The 25,922-nt window shown below is 38.1% G+C and overlaps 1 protein-coding gene across 3 annotated transcripts in view; it reads right to left on the bottom strand.

Annotated features, from left to right (window-relative positions):
- Positions 1–25,922, bottom strand: part of FOCAD (focadhesin) — a 351,817-nt gene that overhangs the window by 302,844 nt on the left and 23,051 nt on the right. For all 3 annotated transcript variants that reach the window (XM_027859022.1, XM_027859023.1, XM_027859024.1), the window contains exons 3-5: positions 21,323–21,397; positions 20,814–20,968; positions 4,673–4,777 (exon numbers count right to left, since the gene is read on the bottom strand). In XM_027859022.1, the coding sequence (XP_027714823.1) occupies positions 4,673–4,777; positions 20,814–20,968; positions 21,323–21,397 (335 nt within the window). The remainder of the gene's footprint in view (positions 1–4,672; positions 4,778–20,813; positions 20,969–21,322; positions 21,398–25,922) is intronic.

Genomic DNA, 25,922 nt, shown 5'->3' with positions numbered 1-25,922 from the left:
CTCAGCTGCCAAAGAGATCTTCCTAAACGACAGGCATAATCATGTTATACGTCAATTCAGTGGCTCCCTATTCCCTCTATCATGAAATATAAAATCTGTTGCGTAGATTTTAAAGCCCTTCACAACCAGCCCTCTTCTTACCTTTCCTATATTCTTATAACCTGCTCCCATCTACATAGTATGTGAGGCACTAGCCTCATTGATGTTCCCTGAACAGAACACTCCATCTCCTTAGTCCATGCATTTTCGATGGCTATCTATCCCTCGTAACTAGACCTTTCTCCTTTTTCATCTTAGTCTCCTGGCTTCCTTCAAGATTCAGCTAATATCCCACCTCCTACAAAGAAGTTTTTTCCCAATCCTGCTAATGCTAATGCCTTCTCTCTGTGATAATCTCCAATTTGTTCTGTGCATATCTTATTTGTTTCGAGTTGTTTGCCTGATGGTTCCCAATGACTGGGAGCATCTTGAGAGAGGCAACTTTTTTTTGGTCTTTCTTTGTATCCCCAGTACTTAGCATTGTACTATGACACTGAGGCACCTAATAAATGCATGTTGACTTGACCTGACTTGGCCTGAAAAACAATTTGAAATTATAATAGAAAAGTCACTAAATTATACATAACCCTTTGACCCAGAAATAGCACTACTAGGCAAATTTCCCAAGGATAGTACCAAAGGACTAAAACAAAAGTGGGAATCCATTGCTAGCTAAGGAGTGAACAAACTGGTATATGAATACAAAGGTATATACTGTTGCACCATAAGAAGGAACAAATAGAAAGATTCAAAGAAACCTGGGAAATCTTGAAAGAACCAACATAAAATAAAGTAAGTAAACCCAATTTAACAATGACAACAATAAACTAAAGTAAACCAACACTGCAAGTCTTCATAACCCTGCTCAGTGCACTCACCAAAAGAGATTTCAGAAAACTGATGGTGAAGCATGCATCCCAATTCTCAGCAAAGTGGTAGGAGACTAAGTGTATGGAAGAGGCATAGGTTTTTGCCATCAAGGCAGCCAGGTGGTACAGCGGATAGAGTGCTAGGCCTGGAGTCAGGAAAGACTCATCTTCCTAAGTTCAAATCTGGCCTCAAACACTTACTAGCTGTGTGACCCTAAACAAGTCATTTAAGCCTACAGGCATCAGTTTCCTCATCTGTAAAATGAGCTGGAGAAAGAAATGGCAAATCACTCCAGTATCTTTGCCAAGAAAACCCCAATTGGGTTCCAGAAGAGTTGGACATTCTGAAATGACTAAATAAAAACATTTCAGGAACAGTCAATGTTATAAGAGAGAGTTTTAATAAGTGGGGAGGAGAGGAAGTGGACACTGGGAGGGGACAATTTTTTAAAATTAGAATGGATTCAATATAACTTTTTCTCACATAAACAAAGATCCAATCAAGAAAATGCCCTTAAGTTATTTTCTGATTAGTTAAAATGCCCATTTGCTCTGAACCAAAAAACCCCAATAGAAAGGACCATGAATAAAATCAAATTATTCTCCATATTGGTCTCGGTCTATTAACTAACTTGGATGATTTTTGGAAGGAAGACTTTATAAAAATCCATGAGTCAAGAGACATTAAGATCTACTCATTTATCCCCCTTAGGGGTTTTATTAAAGCCAAGATGATTTGCAATGTAAACCCTTGATAACCTAAAGTAAAACCACTATGTCATTTAAGCATACCAATCCATGAACCAACATACACCAAAAAAGAGCCATATTTATCATTATTAGAAACTAAACTTTGCATGTTTCCCAGACTTTTCCAAATGAATCATTTTCAATTTTACTTCTCATTCCAAAAAGTTACAGTGGTACTCTGCCATTTGGAAAGTGACCATGCTTCTGAAAGTGGGAATTATATACAAACCTCTAATTAAAAGGAGAGCTAGGCAATAATATATGAAGATAGTGTTTCCTTATTATAAAAAGAAAGCATCTTTAATGATTTTATTTAATAGAAACCCTAATGCTTATACTTAATCACTATCAGCTGTGGGGAATCTACTGCTGGAAACACAAGATATGCTGAGAACTAAGGTGGCTGAATCCTCAGCAGAAGTCCAAAAGCACTGAATTTACTCCCTCTGTTGTATCCCTTCAGCCCAGGTCAGCTGTCTTTTGCAAACATGAAGCAAAGCCCTTTTTATCATATCATGTTCTCATTCTCTTACTCTCTCCCTTCTTTGATGGACGGCACATTCTGGATGCTCCACTGGGCAGAGTTCCTATGGCAACACATATTGGTTACAAGGCATCTCCAGAGTCCCACTGGTCACTAAATAGGGACTCACTTCTCAGTGATGACCTCTCAGTCTATAATGAAATCCAGTTTTATAAGCAGAAAAAATTTCCAAGCCCATCAGGATGTTTTTTATTATATTTTTCTCTTTTAGATCAGCCTGCTCTCCTACCACATTATCTGCTACACTTCTATGGACTATACGGCATAAAAAAACCATTGGGGGTTGGAGGTGGGGTGTAGAAAGAGACAGTGAACCCAGAATCTAGAGCCACCAATCTGATTACTGGCTTTGCCACCTATTAGCTGTGCAACCTCTGTCAAACCTCTTACCCTCTCTGGGCCTCACTTTCTTTATCTTTAAAATTAGAATGCTTCCTAGACACTGCAGCCCACACCTATAATCCTTGCTGCTCAAAAAGGCTAAGGCTGGTGGACTGTTTAAATTGAGAAGTTCTGAGCTAAAGCCAATCCTGTGTCCACATTAAGTCTGGCACCAATATTGTGACAGCCAAGGGAGAACGGAGGTGACAGGGTGCCAAGGAAGGGGAAACTGAACTAATTAGAAACATAATGGGTCAAAGCTTCTGTGTTTTCCCCATCAGCAGTGGGGCTGAGCCGGTGAGTGGCCTCTGCACTTCCAACCTGGGTAAGATAGAGAGAACTCAGTCTCAAAAAACAAAATAAATTGAAATGAGGAGAGACTAAAACTTCCTATCTAAATCTAAAGTCTATGAAACATAAAAAAAAAAATCAATATTCTTAACTGCTGTCAATAACCTGGGCACATCAAAACTTTAAATAATCTCACATTCAGGAAGCTATGACTAATATAAAATTCCTCCTGCTTTAAGCCTTGATCTCACTTTTTAGTTTTGAAGGCACCTTGGGATAACAACATGCTGCAAGACAGTAAACACTACCTTGATTTGGACTACTGGTATCAAACTCAAATATAAACAGGGGCCAATAAACTAACTGAGGATCTCTGCGTGTGACAAATGTGGCAAACTGACTTAGAAAACCACATATTAACACTATGTTTTATTGTATTTTTATTTTGTTAAATATTTCCCAATTATATTTCAGCATGGTCCAAGGGTGGGAAACCTGCGGCCTGGAGGCCATATGTGGCCTTCTATGTCCTTGGGTGCAGCCTTCCGACTGAGTCTTAAGTTTCACAGAACAAATCCTTTTATTAAGAGGATTTGTTCTGTAAAGTTTGGATCAATCAAACGACGTAGAGGGCCACATGTGGCCTCAAGGCTGCAGTTTCCCCACCCCTGGGGGAGTGTTGTGGGTCACACGTCTGACACCTCTGATTTAGATTACCAGCTCCTATTTCCATATAACACACACATAAAACCAGCCATGACTCAACAGAGTGTAACTGGCTCTCCCCTTCATGAGCCCCAAGTCTCTTAAACCCCAAAGAGGAAGAGACTTTTTACCCTCAGACACTGAGCTGTCACTCTGGGTTACTAAGTAGCATCTTAAAATATCCAAAGAAAGTCCTTGTTAAAGTGCATCTTCCAAAAACAAGTAACCAAACTACCTAATAATGGGAATACTGATAAAATATTTCACTTCTCCCACTTTTATGGTTTACTGATAGTTAAGAAAAAAGATGTGAATTTAAACTTTGATGTTGTTCAATCATATTTCAGTCACGTCCAACTCATCACGGCCCTATTTTGGGTTTTCTTGGCAAAGATACTGGAGTGGTTTGCCATTTCCTTCTCCAGCTCATTTTACAGATGAGGAAACTGAGGCAAATAGGGTTAAATGACTTGCCCAGGATCACACAACTAGAGTCTGAGGCTGTATTTTAACTCAGGTCTTCCTGACTCCAGGCCAGGCACTCTATCCAATATACCACATAGTTGCTCCAAAATTTTGATCATAGATTTTATAGGCTTTCTTGAGGGAGGTTTCCCTAGTTTACTTCAGGTCCCAGCTAAAATCCCATTTGTAAAAAGCCTTTCCTGATTTCCCCCTTGATGCTAGTGCCTTCAATTTGTTGATTATCTCCAGCTTCCCTGTATAAAGCCTTTTTGTACATAGTTGTTGTCACGTCGGCACCCCCAATCTACTGGGAGATTCTTGGGAGCAGGAACTGTATTTTGCTTTTTTTTTTTTTTTAATCCCCAGTGCACAGTACCTGGTCCACAGCAGTTGCTTAATCAATGCATGTTGACTGTCTGATTGGTACAGAAGAAAACGGCACTGGCTTGAGAGTTAGAGAACCTGCATTCCAATCCCACTTGATGTTTACTACCTGTGTGACTGTGAGCACATCACTCGACCTCCTTAGGCTTCAGTTTCCTCTCCTATAAAATGACTGATTATCTGACTCAATGAATAACATTTCAGAAGTTATAAAGAAGTGAAAAAAAGGAGGAAAAAAACTTACCTGATACCATACAAATCCTTAACAGCCTTCGTTCCATCTTTTCCTTCTTTGAGCGCTTGCATTTGTATTAACTTCACAACTGCTTTTACCAAGCCATGTGTATTTCTGCAAAACAATATGAATGTCTACTAAATGATGGGCATACATACAGCATAGCATCAGGGTGGCTGTTTAAGTCCAAAGCAATTCAGTTCACATTTACTGAGTCCTTGCAATATGACAGGAACAGTATTTAACGTCTTAGTGTGGTTAAACTTAAACCCTATGTATTGATAGAACACATAAATGCTGGTCCACATAACCAGGGGAGAACAAAAGGGAAGATGGAGAAATGCGGCAGCAAAAGAAGAAATTAAATTATATTCACATCTTGAAACGCTACTGCTATATAAGCATTTTGATTGATATATATGTATATGATTTCATATTTAATATTCTGCAGGAGGAAATAGCACTACCATGGAAAATTTATCACAGAATCCCTATGCATATCACAGAGAACTCAATTCAGAAACACTGATTTATCCTACAGACAAGAAAGCTAGGAAGTTGAGAGAACTAGGAATTTAAGTATCTTCAAGGACTTGATAGGGAATTACACAGGTATGTTCAATCTAAAGTGATGAATAAGAGGGAAAACCTTCCTCAGAGTATGACCCTCAAGGGGTTATGACCAGCAGGCTATGAAGCATCATTCCCTGGAGGAAAAAAAAGATTATAACTATAATCGGCATACTTCAATGAAATCTAGCCATCCAATTAAGACTGTCCTTCAAGGCAGAAAATAAAACTGACCCCTAAAAGTCAGCTCTAGCATTATTATGACAATTCCTTGAATACTAGCTTGCATATACTAAGGGGTCCCTAAAAGAATGGCTTATAATATAAGCAACATAATGGAAATCTATATCACTGTTCACTAAAAGTCTTGGCCCAATGTATCGCCATGGTATCAAGGTGACCTGACTGTCCTAAAAGCCATGCAAATGGACACAAACTGTGGCTGGTTGTACCAAGTTGGAAAAGCTTCCAGGAAGGACCTGATGATGGTTTCACCACCTGCCACCTCAGGACCACCCTGGCTAAATTCTGGTAGGCCACAGAGTGGGAAATTTTTTTATTGGCATTTGGATATATCAGATTGTTCAAAAAGACACCCCAACAAACCCCTTGGTAGGGTGTGGTCCCCAAAGAAATTAGACAACACTACCTAATAAAGGGACACCTAATAATGCTCCATCTTCTTTTCTCTTAACCTCCCAAAGTCAATTTTCTTTTTTTTTTTGCATTTTTCTTTTAATTAATTTATTTTTAGTTTTCAACCATTCACTTCCATAAGCTTTTGAGTTTTAAATTTTCTTCCTCTTCCTTCCCTCCCCAAGACACCATGCAATTTGATTTAGGCTCTACATATACACTTATATTAAACATATTTTCACATCAGTCATGTTGTAAAGAAGAATTAAGTCCAATGGGAGGATCCACAAGAAAGAAACAAAACAAAACAAAAAAAGGAGAGAGAAAATAGTGTGCTTTGATCTGCATTCAGACTCCAAAGTTCTTTCTCTGGATGTGGACAGCATTTTCCACCATGAGTCTTTTGGAGATGTCTTAGATCCTTGCATTGCTGAGAAAAGTCAAGTCTATGAAAGTCAGTCATCCCACAACATGGCTGTTACTCCGTACAATGTTCTCCTGGTTCTGCTCACTTCACTCAGCATCAGTCCATATAGGTCCCAAAGTCAATTTTCTAAGCTATACAGTTACTACCACCTCTAATGAAAGCACAGATCCTGAAGTAGAATTATTTCCAGTAGATACTCAATAAACTGATACTGAGGGGTTATTCTGGTTATTGATAGTGAAGTGGAAAATACAGATATGCTTCTGATCCTCACAACTACTCTGTTAGGTAGGTGTTATTATTATAGCCATTTTACAAGTCATGAAATTGAGACTGAGAGGCTGAAGAACTTGCCCATGATCACCCAACTACTAGGCATCTGAGGTCCCTGAGATTCCAAACCCAGTGCTCTATCTGCTAGGCCACCCAGCCATTTTCTCACACAGTTCACATTTTTTTCTTTTCTTTTATTTAACTTATAGAATAAAGCAAGCTTTTCCACTTTCTAAACTTTTATTGTTTATTCACTGGAAATAAAGTGAAAGTACCTTGAGGGAGTCAGCATGGCATGGGAGAAAGTTTGCTGGTTCTAGAATGCAAAGATCTGGGTTCAAATCCCACTTCAAATTACTTAACCTGTCTGAGCCTACATTTCCTTGTTTACAAAATGAGGGCATTCATTAGGCAAGGTGGCCCCAGGTTCCCTTCTAGTTCTGTAATCCTATCCCAAGTGCCAAGGACAGCGCTTAACAAATAGGAAACATTTAATAAATGCCTGGTTAATTGATTAGTATGGTACCAACACTGACCCAGCAGCCATATAGCAGATAGTTTGTCATCTTTCAGGGGGTGAGGACTGGGAGTGGGGGAGCATAGTGTACTGGATTTTGAGCCACTGGACCCAGGCGTATATCCAAACTGTTGCATTCTACCTACGCAACCTTGGGAACCATCTACCTTCTCCAGGTTTCAGTTTCCATTTTTGTAAAATGATGAGATGGACTAGATAACCTTTAAAGTCCCTTTGAATGTTAAATTTATGATCTTCTATTCCTAAATATAGTTTTCCCCTGTTTTGGACCAATGATAAATAGCAGGGAAAACAAGGTTACAAGGACATAATTGATGCACTAATCAAATAATAAAACAACTCTCCAGTTGGTTTTTTTAAGTGTAATCCAATATATAATATTAAAATCAATTTCAATTTCCTGAACTGAAAAGGTAAAAAAGGTAAACACTCAGTAAACAGAGATTTAACTGCAGAGATGACTACACAACATACAAACAAATCCCCACATTACTAAAACTAATTCCCAAGCGATTAAAATCTTGGGAGAATTAACCTATTCTTTTGACTCCTGAACCACAGCAGTTGTAAGGGTGCCCATTTGGAAGACGTATTTTTCTCTTTTCCCCTGTACTTTTATTTGTTATGCATGAAAATCCAGCAAGCACTAAAAGAGATTTCAAAAATATATTCCTCCCTCTATCAAGTTCTTGAAGATCAGGATCCCAGAAACCAACCTCTGACATGATGAAATAAGGAGAAAGGAGAAATAAAATACAAGCCCTGGCCTTCAAACCCAAGGAACTTCTTCCAAAGCCATGTTTCCATCATGAGGCTGAGCTGTACTATCAATGGGAAGTTCTAATAGCCACCACTTAAAAAAAAAATTCTGCAGTAAGCTATAGGCACTCAAAATCAAAGCATCCCATAAGAATACATCATCATCGTTTTAAACTTTCATTACAAAAATGCTTGCTTTATTCCATAAATTAAAAATGAAACTTAAAATAAAATTAAAAAATTAAATTAAAAAAACCTTTGTGGTTTTCACTTCCATTTTTGTAAAATGGATTTCATTGTCTGTAAGGACTAGGAAAAAGTGTATGAGGTATGGGAATGGAATGGATTTCATATGGAAATTTAAATTTAAATTCATATGTCAGCTAAGTTAAAAATAGCTTGGTTCAAGATCAAAGACCATTTGGTGGTAAAATTCCTAATAAGGTGTTAAGCAGCACAGGTACACAGCCATGCAGGCCAAAAACATCTCTGTGCAGCTTTATGAGATGCCTATACCTGACTGAAAGTAAATGGAGCAAACCATTAGGCAAAGCTGTTTCGTCAAGTCAACAAGCTTTTATCCAGCACCTACATTTTTGTCAGTTAAGTACTGGGGATTACAAAGAAAAGTAAAAGGCCATCTCTGCTTTCAAAGAGCACACATTCTAATAGGGAAGACAATATGCAAACAACTATGTACAAACAAGCTACAGACAGTATAAATGAGAGATAACCTCAGAGGAAAGGCAATAGTGAGAGGGACTAGAAAAAAGCTTCTTATAGAAGGTAGAATTTTAGCAGACCTTTGAAGGAAGCCAGAAGGCAGAAATGAAGAAGAAAGGAGAACATTCCTGGCATGGGAGAGAACCAGTGAAGAGGTATGGAGTCTAGAGATGGAGTATCCTTCATAAGGAACCACAAGGAGGCCAGTGTCGAAGGATCATGGGACACATAGAAGGGAATACAGAATAAAAAGTTCATCTTCAAAGATACCAAGGGCAATGACTAGAGAATCAGAGTACTCAGATTCAGATCTGGCCTCTCAGGTTTCCAACTTCCGTGCCTGTGCACAATTCACTTACGCTTCCTTCATTTGTAAATTAAAGGGCATGGCTTTCATAACCTCTGAAGTCTCTTCCATCTTTAGCTTTATGGTCTTATGTTCCTTTCTCCACTTCCAGGATCCTGCCTCCTGAAGTTAAATTTAGCTGAATCCACCCAATAAGAAACTCAGAAAATGTTGAAGTTGGGTGAAATCTTAGAGCATTTAAAGCAGGGGTCCTTTAACTTTTTTTGTCATGGAATCCTTACGAAGTCTGGTAAAACCAACGGAAAATCTCTTCTCAAAATAATGTTTTTAAATAACTGATTATTTAATTGTTTAAAGAAAATGCTAAATTTCAGTTAGAAGTTAGTGAAAATAAAGACATGCTTTTTTTTTCCATCCAAGTTCCAAGTTAAGAATCCCTGATTTAGACCCACTCCTTCATTTCACAGATAACAGGAATCAAGCAGCACCGAGTTGACTCCAGCAAATCAACAGCTATTTCAAACCTTTTCTTCTCAAGAACACATCCTCCTCTTCCCTCTCAGCAGAGCACCTTAACTCTTACTTCTCTCAAAAAAAACAGACCATCTAACAAGAGTTCCCTCTTTTCCCCAATTTCAAACTTTCAAATTCCACTTCATCCCCCCCTTCTCTCCTGCTTTGCTCCAGTCAGAGTGGTCTTTCTTGCCAACTCCAGCCTATGTATCCCCTTGATCTTATCACCTCTCATCTTCTCCAGGAGCTTTCCCCTTTGATCCTTCTCTCTCCCTCTCATTTTCAACCTCTTCTCATCCATTGGTTCTTTCTCTGAAGCCTACAAACATATTCAGATCTCCCCCGTCCTTAAGAAAAAAACCTTCATTAGATACTACCATCCCCTCAAATTATCAATTTATATTACCTCATGTTCACATCAAACTTTCTTACAAAAAAAAAACTATTAATGCCAATTACCTTCACTTCCTCACATCTCACTCACTTTTCAATCTCTTGCAATCTGACCATGTCACTTCTCTGCTCAAGAAGCTTTAGTAGATCCCTATTACCTTCAGAAGAAAATATAAATTCTTCTGTTTGGCATTTAAAGACCTACATAATCTGACTTTAGTCTTTCTTTCCAGGCCAAATATAAACTATTGTCTTTCATGTACTCTATTCTACAACCCAACGGGCGTCTTTGCTATGCTCTGTTTATAACATACCACTTCATGACACCATGTATTTGTTCAAAAGTCTTCCCATGCTTGAAATGGACAACAACCTCGTCGAGTTATGCAGAGCACATCCTATACATTTGCAGATGAGGAGACAGGCATAAAGGTTATTACTTTCCTGAGGTCATATGGGCAGTGAGTGGAGGAACTGAGACTCAAAATCATATTTCCTGCTGTCCTTTATCTACAAGATTATATGAGGGACATATTTTAGAAATGTGAAAGTTGGTGGCAGCTAGGTGGCACAGCAGATAGAGCTTTGGCCTTGGAGTCAGGAGGACCTGAGTTCAAATCTGTCTTCAGATACTTGAAACTTACTAGCTGTGTGACCCTGGGCAAGTCACTTAACCCTCATTGCCTCACATACACCAAAAAAAAAAAAAAATTGTGGAAGTGATCAGAGCTTGGCAAAGCAATAGAGTGGAGTACACGATCCATTCTTCCCCATAACCCAGGTCTGTGGAGCTATTTTGATATGGAAACTGTGATTCTCCAGCATGGTACTATGTCAAGACAGGTGAATTGGTAGTCAGAAGACCTACGCTCAAATCGCAGCTCTGTTACTTAATATTTGGGTCACCATGGCCAGGTCACTTCACTCCTACGAGTCTCCATTTTCTTATTTACAAACTGATGTTGGACTAGTTGATTTCTAAAGTCCCTCTCAGCTCTCAAGTGATGATCCTATTATGTGCCAAAGATTTTGGCCCACAACCATCAAATACATGCAGAGGAGAAAGCCTGGGACAAATACCAATATTAGTCCTTCCAGCTGTTATAAGCCACAGTTTAGATATACTAATTAGACTTTTTGATAAAGGCAGAAGCTTGTGCTGAAAGAGAATTTTTTAAAATCACAATTAGGAATTGGCTAAAAAGGTACGAAAGGAAAAGAGAAGCTGAGCTAAAAGACAAGGTCAAGAAATCTATAGTAGTCCTTTGTCACTTTCAAACAAGATTTAACTGAGGGCAGCAATGCAAATTAAAACCCACAAACGTAAGACAGAACACAGCTCATTTTTAAATCACTGCAGACTGCAGCTAAAGTTGGAGTCTGAATTGTTTTCAGTCTGTGGTGAGCGATCTCTCCTCAATCTTGGCAGGAGCCCCAAATAAGTCTCCCTCATTGGTTCCTCTCATCCTACAAAGTACAAGAAAATGAAGGGCTGTAAAGGGCTGAACTCAAACTAAAAACGACAATAATCCAGCAAGGTAGGAAGCCCCCAGATCTCCTGCATTGCTGGCCAAGTTTTGTAAAGCGCTAGTGTTTCAGCCAAAGCTTTTATCTGAGAACGTGAACACCAGCCTCCCTCCCCAAAAAACTGGATAGAAAATTGATTTCTCGTTCAATTATCCATAATACCAGGTCCATGTAATTCACAGAGATATGATCTGTGTGACACAATCATTTTTAACAACTCTACCTTTATGATTTCCTCTGCCAAAACTTGGCAATACTGAACCCAATCACTTTAGCTAAGATTCCACAAAAGGGATTTTTAATGCCCTGGGCAAAATTCTGCAAAGTCCATCCCGCAGAGACTTGAGGAATCTCAGATGAGATGCTTTGATTTTCCCAAATGCAGAATGTACAAAATAGCACGCCCCTTCCTACAGAGCAGCCTGTTGGGGAGCTCAAAAGGCAAATACGTGAAGTGCCTACCCCGTTTTTCTGGCACATAACCCTCCTACCAAGCACCAAGGGGGGAGGGGGAGAAAAGGAGGCAGTTCAACCAAAATTACAGGCTGTCATGACACCTCAATATCAAAAACTGAAAACCTCGTTTCACAAGAGAGTAAGGTTTTTATTCACAATCCCGTTACTAAGCAACTATAACAAAGGCTGCAGGAGGTTTCTGGATCCCAGTGCAGTTAAGGGCAAAAATCTGATAGAAGGAAAAGAAGAGACTTCTCACTTTGGGAATCTTTAACATTAGGAAAAAGGCAAAGCATAGAATGTGGGATCAAATGGCCAAAGTGTGTGGAGAATGGCTGGTAACAATTCTTTAAAAGTTACAAAAGGCACATAAAATTACAGCTTCCACCTTGGTTTCAGTTTTGATTAAATTATAAAATATTTGGCACACAATTGGTGATGACAATTTCCATAATTTGTTTCTTAAGGTGTTCCTAACCCCATCCCTCTTAATGAATACTTTTTTCAAAGCCTTTTTAATGATTTTAAAAAACTTACCTTCCCCTGCCCCCCCCCCAAAAAAATTTCTCAAATCAAATTCTTTGTTTACAGAAGCTACTTGTAAATAACTTGAAGTTGTTACATGTGGATTCAGGATTGAACCCGGATGGAGAAAGAAAGGACCCCACTGGGTAACAGACTGTTCCTTTGAAGAGAACGATCTCAAGAGCAAAGTGTACACATTCCCAGCCACTCCCTGAAGTTCAGACAATGACAGCTTTGCAAATGTCAGTGCTTTTTTTCAAACTCAGACTACACAATGTGGCTGACTGGAGACCAGGACTCCTCAAACAGTGGGTTAGGAATCCCGGGGGGGGGGGGGGGGGTGGGGGGGGGGGGGGGGGGGTTTGAGGTCGAGGAAACCCAGCCAGGATGGTCAAGCAAGTTCCAAGGGAGTTACAGGGACCAGAACTGTCAACCTCCAAGATGCTATTTGGTACCAGCAGTCCACAGGAATTGGAAGAGCTTTCCTCTTCCACTTCGGCTCCATTCCCTCTCTCCTGGTTGTCAAATTCTGCTGTTCTGCTGCAATGTTTAAAGACTGAGGCCACAAAATTTACCCTGCTGTTCTGAAGTGGCAATGATTCTATCGGGGTTTTTTTTGGGGGGGGGGGCATTGCAGCTCTAAGCTAAAAAGGTGAGACAGGAAACACAGGGCAAAAAAAAAAACTTACCAAGAAGTCTCTAGGAATTGAAAAAAAAAAAGCCATTCCTGCTTTACATACATGTGGTGATTTAAAATTCTCAGAGCAATACTTTTTTAGATAAGTAGTTTCTTAAACTTGAATTTCTCTTTAAATGATTATTTTTTTTTATTTTGCACTTGACAGATAGCAAAAATCTGAGTATTTCTACATGTAAAAAAATAGAAAAAGAATTAGCTATTAAATGAGGAATTTCACAATGTATGTTTATTTTTAGTTTTTTCACATATACTTATATTCAGTATATGAAGTGACTCACTTTGCCTAATTAACCTCAACTTATTTCTGTTCTCTCCTGTGCCTTTTATCCAAATGCTTCACTTAAGTTCTTTCCTTTTTGTTTTGCTAAAACTAGCCCCTCATCTTTCACTCAATCTTCCATGGCCCACTTAAAAAAAAAACCCTCTCCCTTATAACAAATTAGCATAGTCAGACAAAACATATGCAACTATTGGTTATAACTTCTTTTTGTTAATATCAGCTGATGAAAGTGTTTAGTAATATACATTTTTTCCCTAAAGATTACCTTGGCTACATCGCAAAAATTTGGGTACATATGATAGCCTGATATTTTTCTTCAATGAAATTCTCACTTTGAAGATTTGTTCTCTGGTCTCATGTTTTCTGGATTAAATTATTTATTCTACTTCTAAGATTGAATCTTTTCCTCAAAGGATCTGTATTGATTACATTTATTGTGTTGTGGCAGTACAAGATATACTAAATATTTCTGCTTTTCTCCATTTGTCTTATGAGATTTTCATGCTTTGACACATGCTCAAAATCTGTAAAGGTATCATGCACAGCTGATGTACACACATATACATATGTATAAAGACATGCATATACATAAATACATACTATTTTTTATTCCTATTCAGGAACCTCCAGAAAGTTAACATATCTAATTTATTTAAAAGTTCTACTCATGTACTTAAATTCTATCTTTTATTTTTTTTCTTAGATTTGTCAAGGTCCTGAAGGAGTACAATGAAATATTAGTACTATTATATGTACACACACAGAGACACATATTTTAATAGTTGGGGATTTCATTGTATTTCCCCTATTTATCTTTTAACCAGGTCTGTTTTATGCTTCCATTGGTTGAGATGATTGCTAATCGCTGCTTTTTTTGAGTTCATCTACAGCACAATATATTTTTCTACAGTCTTTCATTTTTACCCTTTGTGAATATTTATGTTTCAAATGTGTTTCATGTAAACAATATGTCAGGTTTTACCTTCTATTTCATTCTACTATGCTTCTCCATTTTATGGGTTAGTTCATCCAATTTGAGTTCACAGTTATTATTATTGTCTTTCCTTCAATCTTATCCTTCCTATACTTTGTCCTCTTTTTTCATTTCACTCTATTCTTTACAAAGAGACAAAAGTGGTGAAAAGGAAAAATGTTATTAAGACTAGTAAGTTGGGGCAGCTAGGTGGCGCAGTGGATAGAGCACCAGCCCTGGATTCAGGAGGACCTGAGTTCAAATCCAGCCTTAGACACATAACACTTACTAGTAGTGTGACCCTGGGCAAGTCACTTAACCCCATTGCCTAACCAAAAAAAAAAAAAGATAAAAGACTAGTAAGTTGTAGTTGGGAACAAGCATTTATTAAGTGCCCCCATGTGCCAGACATTGTGCCACACATGCCCCTCCTTTCTTTCCTTTGCCCAGAAACCAATCACTAGTTCTTACACTTTTGCCCCTTATAATTCTCATTTATAATTCACTCCTCATTCTATACTCACTCCCTATCCACACACAATCCCTTGTTGAATTTAATATATTACTATACCAAACCCTTTATTTGTGCGCATGTGCATGTACATGTACATGTGCATGTGTGTGTATCTGTTCAACCCAACTTTATCTGGTATATTCTTGCAATTTCATACACATGACACTCCAGCTCGCCATTCCATACTCGATCAACAGTTATTCCATTTGCCTAGCATGGTCTCCTTCCTCATTTCTACCTGCTGGTATTCCTAGTTTCCGTCAAGAATCAGCTCAAATTTCACCTTCTGCAGGAGGCCTTTCCAAGCGTCCCCCCCTGCTAAGATTACTTTCCACCTACTCGGCTTATGTGTTTTAGATATATATAGTTGTTAGTATGCTGTCTCCTCCATTAGAACATGAGTTCTTTTAGAACAGGAACTGTATTTTTGCCTTTCTGTGTAAATTTAGTACTTAGCATAGCGTAGGTACGTACGTAAAAAATGCTTGTTGAAGGGATAAGTTAGACTCATGTGATGCTACTCTCTCCTTCCTCTCCATTTTTATGTTCTTCTCACCCATCCTAATTATGAGACATAACAGATAGTACCCTCTTCTTCTTCATTTATCTCATACTCTATACTTGCTCATTAAAAAAAAAACACATTTTATTCAACTAACAAGCATTTACTTTCTTTCCTCTGTGTCACCTCTTTGCCCCCCACCCCAAATTTAACAAATATGCATAGTTTAGCAAAACAAATTCCCACATTGGCCATGTCCACAAATTCATATCTAAGTCTTCATCTTGAGTTCATTGTGCCTTTGGAAAGAGATGGGTAACATGCTTTATGGTCACTCCTCTAAAATCCTGAATAAACATTGAGCTGATTACAGTTTTTAAATTTTTCCAACTTGTTTTTCTTTATAATATTACTGTTAATATATTGTTGTCCTAGTTCTGCTCCCTTTACTCCCATACAAGTCTTCGGAGGTTTTTCTGAAACTGTCCCTTTCATCATTTCCTACACACAATATGGCACAGTAGATACAGCATTTGATTGCATACAATAAAACTTGAATTCAAATCTGACTTCAGACCCTTAGTATCTATTTTACCTAGGTAAGTAACTTAACCTCATATCTGCATCAGTTTCCTCACCAATAAAAGCAGGATAATAACCCCTACCTTCCTAGGTTGCTACAAAGATCAAATAAGTAAAGCACTTTGCAACCTTAAAGCACTATACATATATAAATGCTACTGTTGCTATTAATAGAACATTGTATAAATGTGCAATATAGTAAATAATAACATATAAAGATACATATACAAATGCTAGTTGTTGTCTGTCACTATTATTACATTCACATACCATGATTTGGTGTTTTCTAACTGAAAATACCTTGTCTTCTTAGTTTCCCTATTTTCTTTTTCTTTCTTTCTTTTTTTTTTGCAACTACAAAAACACTGTTTGAAATAATTTGGTATACAAGGGTCACTTCCTCTACCTCTAATCACTTTGGGGAGTATGTTTCTTTTCCCTTCTTTTTCTTTCCTACCTTAAGACCATCAACAGAGAACAAAAATACCCCAGCCCTCTGTCTTATTTTAAAACCTTTGGCTCCTGGAAGGGATTAGAAGTCTGAAGGGTCACTTCTCTCTTTCTCCCCCTATTAGATTATAAGCATTCCATCATTGCTTCTCAAATTCCATTGTCCAAATGAATTTACCTTTTCAGGTTTCTCTTGACTCCTGTATTTAAACTGCAAAGTTTCTATTAAACTCTGTTTTTATTTTTGTTTTCATCAAGAAAACCTAACAGTCCTCTATTCCACTGAAGATGTATTTTCCCCCCTCGGTAAGATCATAACCAGTCTTGCAAGATAAGTTATTCTTGATTCTAAGTCTTTAATAATGCTTTTTCATTATTGTATCTAAGATTTACTCTTGCTCCTTATGACTTCTGCAGTCTTGTGTCACCCCAATTGTGGATCCTTGGTATTTCAACTCTCTCTTTATGGCTACTTGCAGTATTTCTTGAGGAAAAATGCTATTTACATCCAGAGAAAGAACTGATGGAGTCTAAATGCAAATCAAAGCACACTCCATTTTTTTTTGTGGTTTTTTTTCTTTTGGTCTATTACATCTTTCACAACATGACTAAAATGGAAATGTGTTTTACATGACTGTATATATATAAAATCTACATCTAATTGTCTACCGTCTTAGGGAAAGGAGAGGCAAAGAAGGGAGAGAGAAAATTTGGAACTCAAAAAATTTTTTTAAACGAATGTTAAAATTTTCTTTAAATGTAATTGGAAAAAATAAAAGACTTTTATTTTTAAAAAGTGTTTGCAAACTTAGGAGTCCCCAGTTAGAACTACTTAGTTGGATATCTCTGGTCTAGGTACTATCATTGTCTTTCATTACCTATAAAGCTCCCATTCCTCCTAGGGTCATGGTGTTACTTTGATCTGACCAGTTCATCCAGATTCATGCTGGGTTTCTTAGCAGTCCCTCTCTTCCAGGGCTGTGGCTTCTATCTTTTTTGTGTAACCCTAAACCAGATTCAGAAGCTTGCTAATGTTTCTCTTTGGATTTCTTAGTCATTTTTCAATCTGATGCCCTTTTTAGATCACTGCAAGAGCATATACGTGGGAGAGTTACACTCCTTAGGGGTAGCTAGGTAGCAGCGGACAGAATGCTGGGCCTGGAGCCAAGAAAACCTGTGTTAAAATGTGGTCTCAAACACTAACTAGCTGGGGGACCCTAAGCAAGTCACTTAAACTCTCTGAGCCTTAGTTTGCTCACCTATAAAACAGAGACAACAACAGCACCTACCTCCTAGAGTTGTTGCAAGAATAAAATGAGATAATATTTGTATTCTCACAGTGCTTGGCAGATACTAGGTGTTATATAAATGCTAGCAATTATCATTGTTACTATTGTTGTCATTATTATTAAACCCTGTGCCCTTTTACACCATTATATTGACAATAATTATTTAATTACTTTTAATATTCTACACAATATTAAGTTGTATACTTACAATACAGTTGGACTTTTCATAACTGGTTTTCTTTCTAGTAGCAGACCTTTAACATACATGGTCACCTCTAACACTCTTCTCTTGTTAATAATAAATAATAACAACACAATTTCAGGTGAACAGGCCAGAAGACCAAATCAGCACCATACAACCAGTGCAACTTTAGAGGGGGACGAAAAACTGTGAGAACAACCAAGTAGCTCTGACTGAGGACAACTGGTATACAGCACCCTTTATCTTCCAAGTGATTCAAAAATATTAGCCAACTGTTCAGTAGGGTCAATTGAACTCTTCACTTTTGTGTGAGGGACAATTTGTACATGTGGGGTGACTCTTATCTTAGGCATCCTATGAAAAGAGATTAAAAGAGAAGGCTTTTCTGTTCCTACTAATCATTAAACTCCTACAACATGCTTACTTTACTGAAATAGCCTTCTTTTTGGTCTCCCTAGCTCAAATCTCTCTTCATTACAATCTATCCTTCACTCAGCAGTGAAAGCAGTTGTCCTAAAACAAGATTCGGAAATCACACGCACCTCTCTCATTCCATATTGCCTCAAGAACCAAATCTAGGCTCAAATGATCAAAGTTTACCTTCCTCAGTTTGACAACTTAGACTCTTCCTAGGTTTCCAATCTTCTTTCACTTAATTGCCTCCTCGAGGTCCATGTTGGAGTCATACAGGCCAAGCCACTTTTTCATATATAACACTCCATCTCTCATCTCCATCCCTCTACACTGACGGTCCCAAATGCTTGAAATACATTCACTCTCTCCTCACCTAAACCTCTCAGAAACACTTCAAGACTTATTCCAAGTATCACCTTCACTACGATGCTTTCTGGGTCCCCTCAGCTTGCAAGAACACTGCCTCCCCAAACCACACTTCATTCACTTGGCATACATCCTGGATCTACTGATTTGTGTACGTTGTCTCCCTTCCCTGGAACAGAAGCTTCAATAGGATAAAGGTCATTTCATGTTTCTTCTTTATGGACCCCATGCTTAGTTAGCACCGGGACTTACACCTTGATCAACTGACCAGCAACTTTCTTTCCTTGAGGGTTTTCTTTCAGATGCGTCAGAATTTAGTTTCTGATCAACAGAAGGGCACGGAGCAGATATTACCCTGAAGTTTCTTCAAGTACTGAGATCCCATTACTCTCAGAGTACTAGTGAACTGGTACTAGAGTCAGAAAGAGCAGTGTTCAAATCCTGCCTCAGTGCCTTACCAGCTCTGTGACCCTGGGCAAGTCATTAAGACTCTGTTGGACTCAGTCTCTTCAACTCTAAAATGAGGATCACAATAGCACCTACCTCCCAAGGTTGTTGTGAGTATTTGTAAAGTGCTTTGGAAACTTAAAGCTCTAGTATGAGTATCTGTATTTCGTCTCAATACCACATGTTTCACTGCTATGGGTATTCCTTCCATTAATACAATGTATAACTACTTCATAACTTGGGAGGTGTTATACATTTCACATGAACAAACACACACCACAAAACCATATTAAAGTGGAACAATCAGAAAGAAAACCACTTGGAATTACAGTATACTTTCTTTTTTTGTTGTTGTTTTGTTTCTTTGTTTTTTGCTAGGCAATGGGGTTAAGTGACTTGCCCAGGGTCATACAGCTAGTAAGTGTCAAGTGTCTGAGGTCACATTTGAACTCAGGTCCTCCTGACTCCAGGGCCAGTGCTCTATCCACTGTGCCACCTAGCTGCCCCTATAGTACATTTTCAAAGAAATATTATGTTATTTTGAGTATGCTAGTCTTGGGGTTAAGATACCTGAGTTTAAGTCCAGACTTACTACCTTTCAACCCTGGGCAAGTCACAACCTCTGTGAGACTCAGATTCATCGTCTGTAAAATGAGGATTACGCACATAGTATATAAACTACAGGGTTATTGTGAGGCTCAGACAAAATATATATAACATCCTGTGCAAACTTTAAGTCTACAAAGATCAGTTATTATTATCATTATTGCTTTCTAATGCTTTCAGAAATACCAATGGTTGACAAGGTGTGGCTAAACAAAGCAATGACTTTGATGAAACAGCAAAGAATCATTTATAATTACCATAATTTTTTGAACATATATAGCAATACAAGATTTTCAAACTTGCAAGTAGACTATTTCTAAGTACGTCGCTTACATATACTTAGTTATTCAAATGTTGTATCTCCCATTAGAATGTAAGTTCCTGGGGGCAGCTAAGTGGCACAGTGGATAGAGCACCGGTCCTGGAGTCAGGAGGACCTGAGTTCAAATCTGACCTCAGATACATAACACTTACTAGCTGTGTGACCCTGGGCAAGTCACTTAACCCCATTGCCCAACCAAAAACAAAACAAAAACAAAGATGCTATATGGCAATGAGTCATGGATCATCATGATCTCCAAAGAAACAAAACTGCAGGTGATTCTAAAAAAAAAAATGTTAAGTTCTTTGAGGGCAGGGACTATTTTTATTATTCCTTTATCCCTAGATATAAAATATCTGGCAAATGCGTACATAAATGCTTTTTAAGTGATTGAGTCTTGTTGTAATTTCATGTATGTTTTTTATTCAGAAAAAAAATTTTTTCTTGGGGTAGCTAGGTGGCGCAGTGGATAGAGCACCAACCCTGGATTCAGGAGGACCTGAGTTGAAATCCAGCCTCGGACACATAACACTTACTAGCTGTGTGACCCTGGGCAAGTCACTTAATCCCACTGCCTAGCAAAAAACAAACAAACAAACAAAAAAATATTTTCTTATAGCTCTCACAATTAGAAAATTTAGCCCAAGCCCCTCTCCACTAATCACAAATTCCAACACTGTGTAGCAAATTAATGAAGTTCTACTAAAAAAGATATCAAATCTACACATCTGTCAGCAAAGGAAGGGGGAAAAAAAGAGAAACGGTCAGTATATGTCCAGATTTAATATGAACCAGCATCTTTTTCTTGAATAATCACAATATGGAGCTTAAGGAATCAATGACAGAGAAAGAATACCTGGTTGAAGGAATAAGATTGAGTATCCCATTAAGAACGTAGGTGAATTCGGCATGATTCTGTACCACAAGTGCCACCAGACCCTCGCAGCAGGCAGTTCGAACCACGACATTGTCACTGCAACACTTCTCCCACAAAAGATTCAAAGCAGGAGTCTGAAATCCAAAGAACATTTCCAAGGGATGTGTAATGAACAGCCCACATACAATTTCCATCCAGATGTAATTCACCTGCGTGCATTGTGCCATCTTGTATACTGCTTATCATAATGCAAGTTCCAGGAGGGGAGGGGAGGGGATAAGAATAGGGATAAGGACTAAACCTGTGATTTCATTTGTATAGGTATCTCCTGAGTAAGTAAACTTTCTACTAATGGAAGTTGGCACCTTCTCTGCAACCTAAATAGTCTTAAAGATTTGCCTAAAACATTGCTCTGAGGAGCAAGGGACACAGCAGAACTAGACAGACCAATGAAAGAACTAAAATATGAAACAAAGTTCAACACAGACCTGGTTTGTAGATTGGCTGATCTTTTCAGACAAACTATTTTCCTTCAAAACTGCAGCGATAAGGTGACTGACAGCCTAGAAAACAAACAGATAAATCTAATTAACAAAGAGGTTCTTTCCAAGTGTCCTTCTGACCTGAAGATAACACCAAAAGATATAGTGTAGTACTGGACATAGAATCAGACTTCAAATAGCACCTGACACATTGAGGATTAGTTTACATAAACAAGTCAATTTACCTTTCTGAACCTCAGTTTCTTCATCTATAAAATGGGTATACTACTACCCATAGTACCCACTTCATGGGACTATTGTGAGGCTTGAATCATGTAATCTATGTAAAGCACTTTTTTAACTCTTTTATTTTTATTTTTTCCAATTTTTAGCATTTTTATTTAAAGTTTTGAGTTCCAAATTCTACCCCTCCCTCCATTCCCCCCTCCCTGAGATGATAATCAATCAGATATAGGTTATACATGTTCAATTAAGTAAAACATTTCCATATTAGTCATTTTGTATAAGAAGACTCACATAAAAGAAGAAGAATGAAAGAAAGTAAGTGAAAAATAGCATGCTTCAGTCTGTTTTCAAACACTATCAGTTCTTTCTCTGGAGGCAGATAGTATGTTTCATCATTAGTCCTTTGGGATTGTCTTTAATCATTGTATTGATGAGAATAGCCAAGTCATTCACAATTCTTCATCAAACAATATTGTGTTACTGTGTACACTGTTTTCCTGGTTCTGTTCACTTCGCTATGCATAAGTTCATATAAGTCTTTCCAGGTTTTTCTGAAATCATTCTGCTTATCATTTCTTAGAGCACAATAATATTCCATTACAATCATATACCACAGCCACTCCTCAATTGATGGGCATTTCTTCCATTTCTAATTCTTAGCTACCACAAAAAGAGCTGCTATAAATATTTTTACACAAACAGGTCCTTTCCCCCTTTTTTTTGGATGTTTCTGGGATATAGACCTAGTAGTGCTATTGCTGGATCAAAGGGTATGTACAGTTCTATAGCCCTCTGGGCATAGTTCCAAATTGCTCTCCAGAATGGTTGCATCAGTTCACAACTCCATCAACAGTTTATTAGTGTCCCGATTTTCCCACATCCCCTGTAAAGCACTTTAAAACTATTGAAGTGCTGTGTTGTAATTATTATCATTAGGGTTAGAAAGAATATTGTAAAATGTATCTGCCATCACAAAACCAGTAACATACACTGCATCCATCTTGTCGATAAATATCTCCTCTTTTAAGTATTACTAAGAGTTGTCATGATGTAGTATGGTTTTAAGCCCTTTCATTTTATTCTGCCCATGCTAAAACTGTCCAAAAATGGCCTCACTTATTTGGATCTTAAGCCAACATATACTTGAACCGGTGAGTCAATTCATTACAATAAACACTGTGTACCCTAACTGCAAGATACCATGATAGTCACTGGGGAGTCAAAGGTGAAAAATCAGAAATCAGTCATCACTTCCAACACAGAATCTACTGGGGGGGAGGGGGAAGAGGGGCAGATAAAAGCATCTATGGTAAGTATGATACAAGGCAGAATTCGGTAAGTGTAAAGGAGAAGTCCAGATAAAATATTATGATAAATGTGCAAAAAGATTACTTTCATCTCAGGGAAGAAGGAAGGAAGGAAGGAAGGAAGGAAGGAGGAACAGATTTGTTACACATTTACTATGCTAAGTGTATATTACACACTTACACAGTTCTAGTCACTGTGCTAAGCAAAAGGGATACAAACACAACCAAAAAGGACAGTATCTCTCCTAAAGGATCTTACATTCTAATGAGGGAAGAGGGGAGCTGGAAAGTAGGAAGCATGGCAGGAGAAGATAGGAAGAAAGTGAGGAATCGAACGAACAGTGAAATAAGCATGGCCTGGCCCTCCTCAAACAGTGGTCTGAACCAGGGACTTATGAATCAGAAGAGAGGGCAAAAGGGCCATCTCAACTATGTCAGCAAAGTGGAGAAGCACAGAAAGTGAGGAATGGAGCCACGAGTGAGGCTGGCGTGGCCTAGGAACCTTAAAAAAATGGAATTCTAGGCCAAGAACTCATCAAAGAGAAGACCACATGGAGACATGCCCAGGGTAAAGAGGCTACTGATGGGGAGGTAGACTGCAGGAAGAGTAGGAGTGTGAAATAAGGCTGAAAACCAAGACACAGAAAGTTTTGAATGCCAAAATTCTGAAGTCTGCCTCTTTTTTTTACTCCATAGGTAATGGGGAACAACTGAAAGTTTTTGAACAGGAGTTATGATCTGCAGATTAAAAAATATTACTTTGGGAGCTGTCTGAAGGACTACTAGAAAATAGAAAGCTGAAGGCAGGTACTGTTTTCATTTTTGTTTTTGTGTAATCTAACTCTAAGCACAACGCTTGTCACTAAATGCTTCTTTAATTGGGAGAGGGAGAAAGGCTTCTTAGATTGGATTGGACAGATATCAGGCAAGATCACAAGACTAAAAAATAAAACCAGAATTAAAGAACTCAAATCTCCAAATGGGTCTATGATCTCATCAATTTGAAAGTTCCTTCCAAGGATGCAGATCACCCCATCCATGACTACCCATCCTTTGCAATTCTTGAGCATATCTTTCTTTTTTTTCCACATTGATTTATTTTATTTTTAGTTTATGGACTAAAAGAAGCATTTCAAAGGTTCTACCCTACATTCTAGAGGCTTTCTTCAATTCTCCCTGCAGATACCAGCAGAGTACTATGGCTCTGCATCTGCTGTCCTTTGCCCTTGACATCCCATAAGTCCATCTTCTCTTACTAGTGCACAATTCCTCAAGGATATCTTTTACTCTCGTTCTTCAAAATTCTTCACTGGTCATGTTGCAGCCTGCTCATATTTACTAGGCTTCTTTCCATTGCCTCTGGGATATTAATTTTAACTCTACAGAGACAGTTACATTCCATTTCTTGCTGCCATACAGCAACAGTGGTAGAATGTTATTAAAAAGCTGAACCTTTGCTTTCATAATAAGCATGGTGTCCCTGAAGGAGCTTTGCAATGTTCCAAGGGTAATCTAGCCTGCTCTTCTCCTCTTGTTCAAATCCTCAACTCAAATTGTTATCCAACTGTCCTGTCTGTCCCAGTTTTACAAACTGATGTACAAACTCTCATATGCTGTCCATCCGAATACATATTGTAAACTGGGAAACAGACATTCTTTTGTCAACTAGGACTTTCCAATGCAGATGCTCAGGCCAAATTACTTTAAGTGATTTAAGATCTAAGAGGTCTGCACCGAAAAGGACTAAATACAATCAGTGGTGTCATCTGCAAATAGGAGAATCTGGAGACCTTCACCCCTTCTCACGGAATTCCTCCTCAATACTACTTTGCACTAAATCTCTTCCATCAGAATGATGGACACCTTTGTGAACATACATCCCCATGTTTTATTCCTTGCCTAATTTTTATGATCAGAGAATCAATGATCATATTTCTTTGCTGAGTATACATCACGATGTTTTATTCCTTGCCTGATTTTTCTGATCTAGAATCACTGATTGTATTTCTCTTGTTAGGTCTTTAAAGGAATCTTGAATGATTTTGATTTACATAGGGGAGACACTGTTGAAAAACTTTATAATGCAGTGTTTTATTCTGCCAAATAAAATTTTTTTCCATGACCAACAAACAATAAATATAGTGGGGCTCACAGTCTCTACATCTTTCAATTATTCACGATATGATAAAGATGTGGTCCATTTTAAAGTACTATTCATGAAAGCCTACTTGTCCTGTGCTAACATCTTCATGGATGATGCCCTCCCTTTATAAAGATGACTCCTAATGATTCTGTATAGCTGGTAGAGTAGGAGAAATATAGGTCAGGGAAAAAAAAAAGAAATATAGGTCAGTAGTTATTACTGTTCTCTTCCTCACCTTTTTTCCATATTACTAAGGCCTGAGAATTATTACCTATATCTTTACTGTCTCCCTTCTTTAGATATCTCATGTATCAGTCCCTCAACACCCTCACAACTGTGAGGCATCCAGAATGATCTTCTTTATATGTATATATATATATATATATACACATATATATATGTATACACGGTCAATGCCAGCTACTTTTCCAATAGTCTTTCTCTTTAGTATCATTCCTATCTCCCAATAAGCACATCTGGATCTGTGATGTTATAGTGTTACCACTGTCTTTGGTGGAAAAAAAAAAGATTACTGTCATTTTTACACATTTCTTCCATTTTCCATTTGTTTTTTATTCTCCATTCATTTTTGTACTTAAATGTATTTAGGATGTCTTTGCTGAGTTGGATGTCTTGCCAGCCTATCTTTGTGCTGGTTTTGCCTGTACTGCTTCTGTCTGCTTTTTGAAATGCTACTGCTCACAATCATCCATTAGTCTTCCCCACAAAATTTCACAAACTTATATTCTAACCCTGTATAGCCTTTGGCAACAAACCAGCAACAGTCATATGTTTGCTGCCTAATAAGCATGGGCAGCTAGGAGGTACAGTGGATGGAATGCTAGATTTGGCATTAAGAAGAACTGAGTTTAAATTCTGTATTACATTTTTACTAGGTCTGACTCTGGGC

The sequence above is a fragment of the Vombatus ursinus genome, unplaced genomic scaffold (assembly GCF_900497805.2).
Source record: "Vombatus ursinus unplaced genomic scaffold, bare-nosed wombat genome assembly UNPS02014158.1, whole genome shotgun sequence".
NCBI lineage: Eukaryota > Metazoa > Chordata > Mammalia > Diprotodontia > Vombatidae > Vombatus > Vombatus ursinus.
Note: the sequence above shows the minus strand (reverse complement) of the source record. Positions and strands in the feature narration are given on the sequence as shown.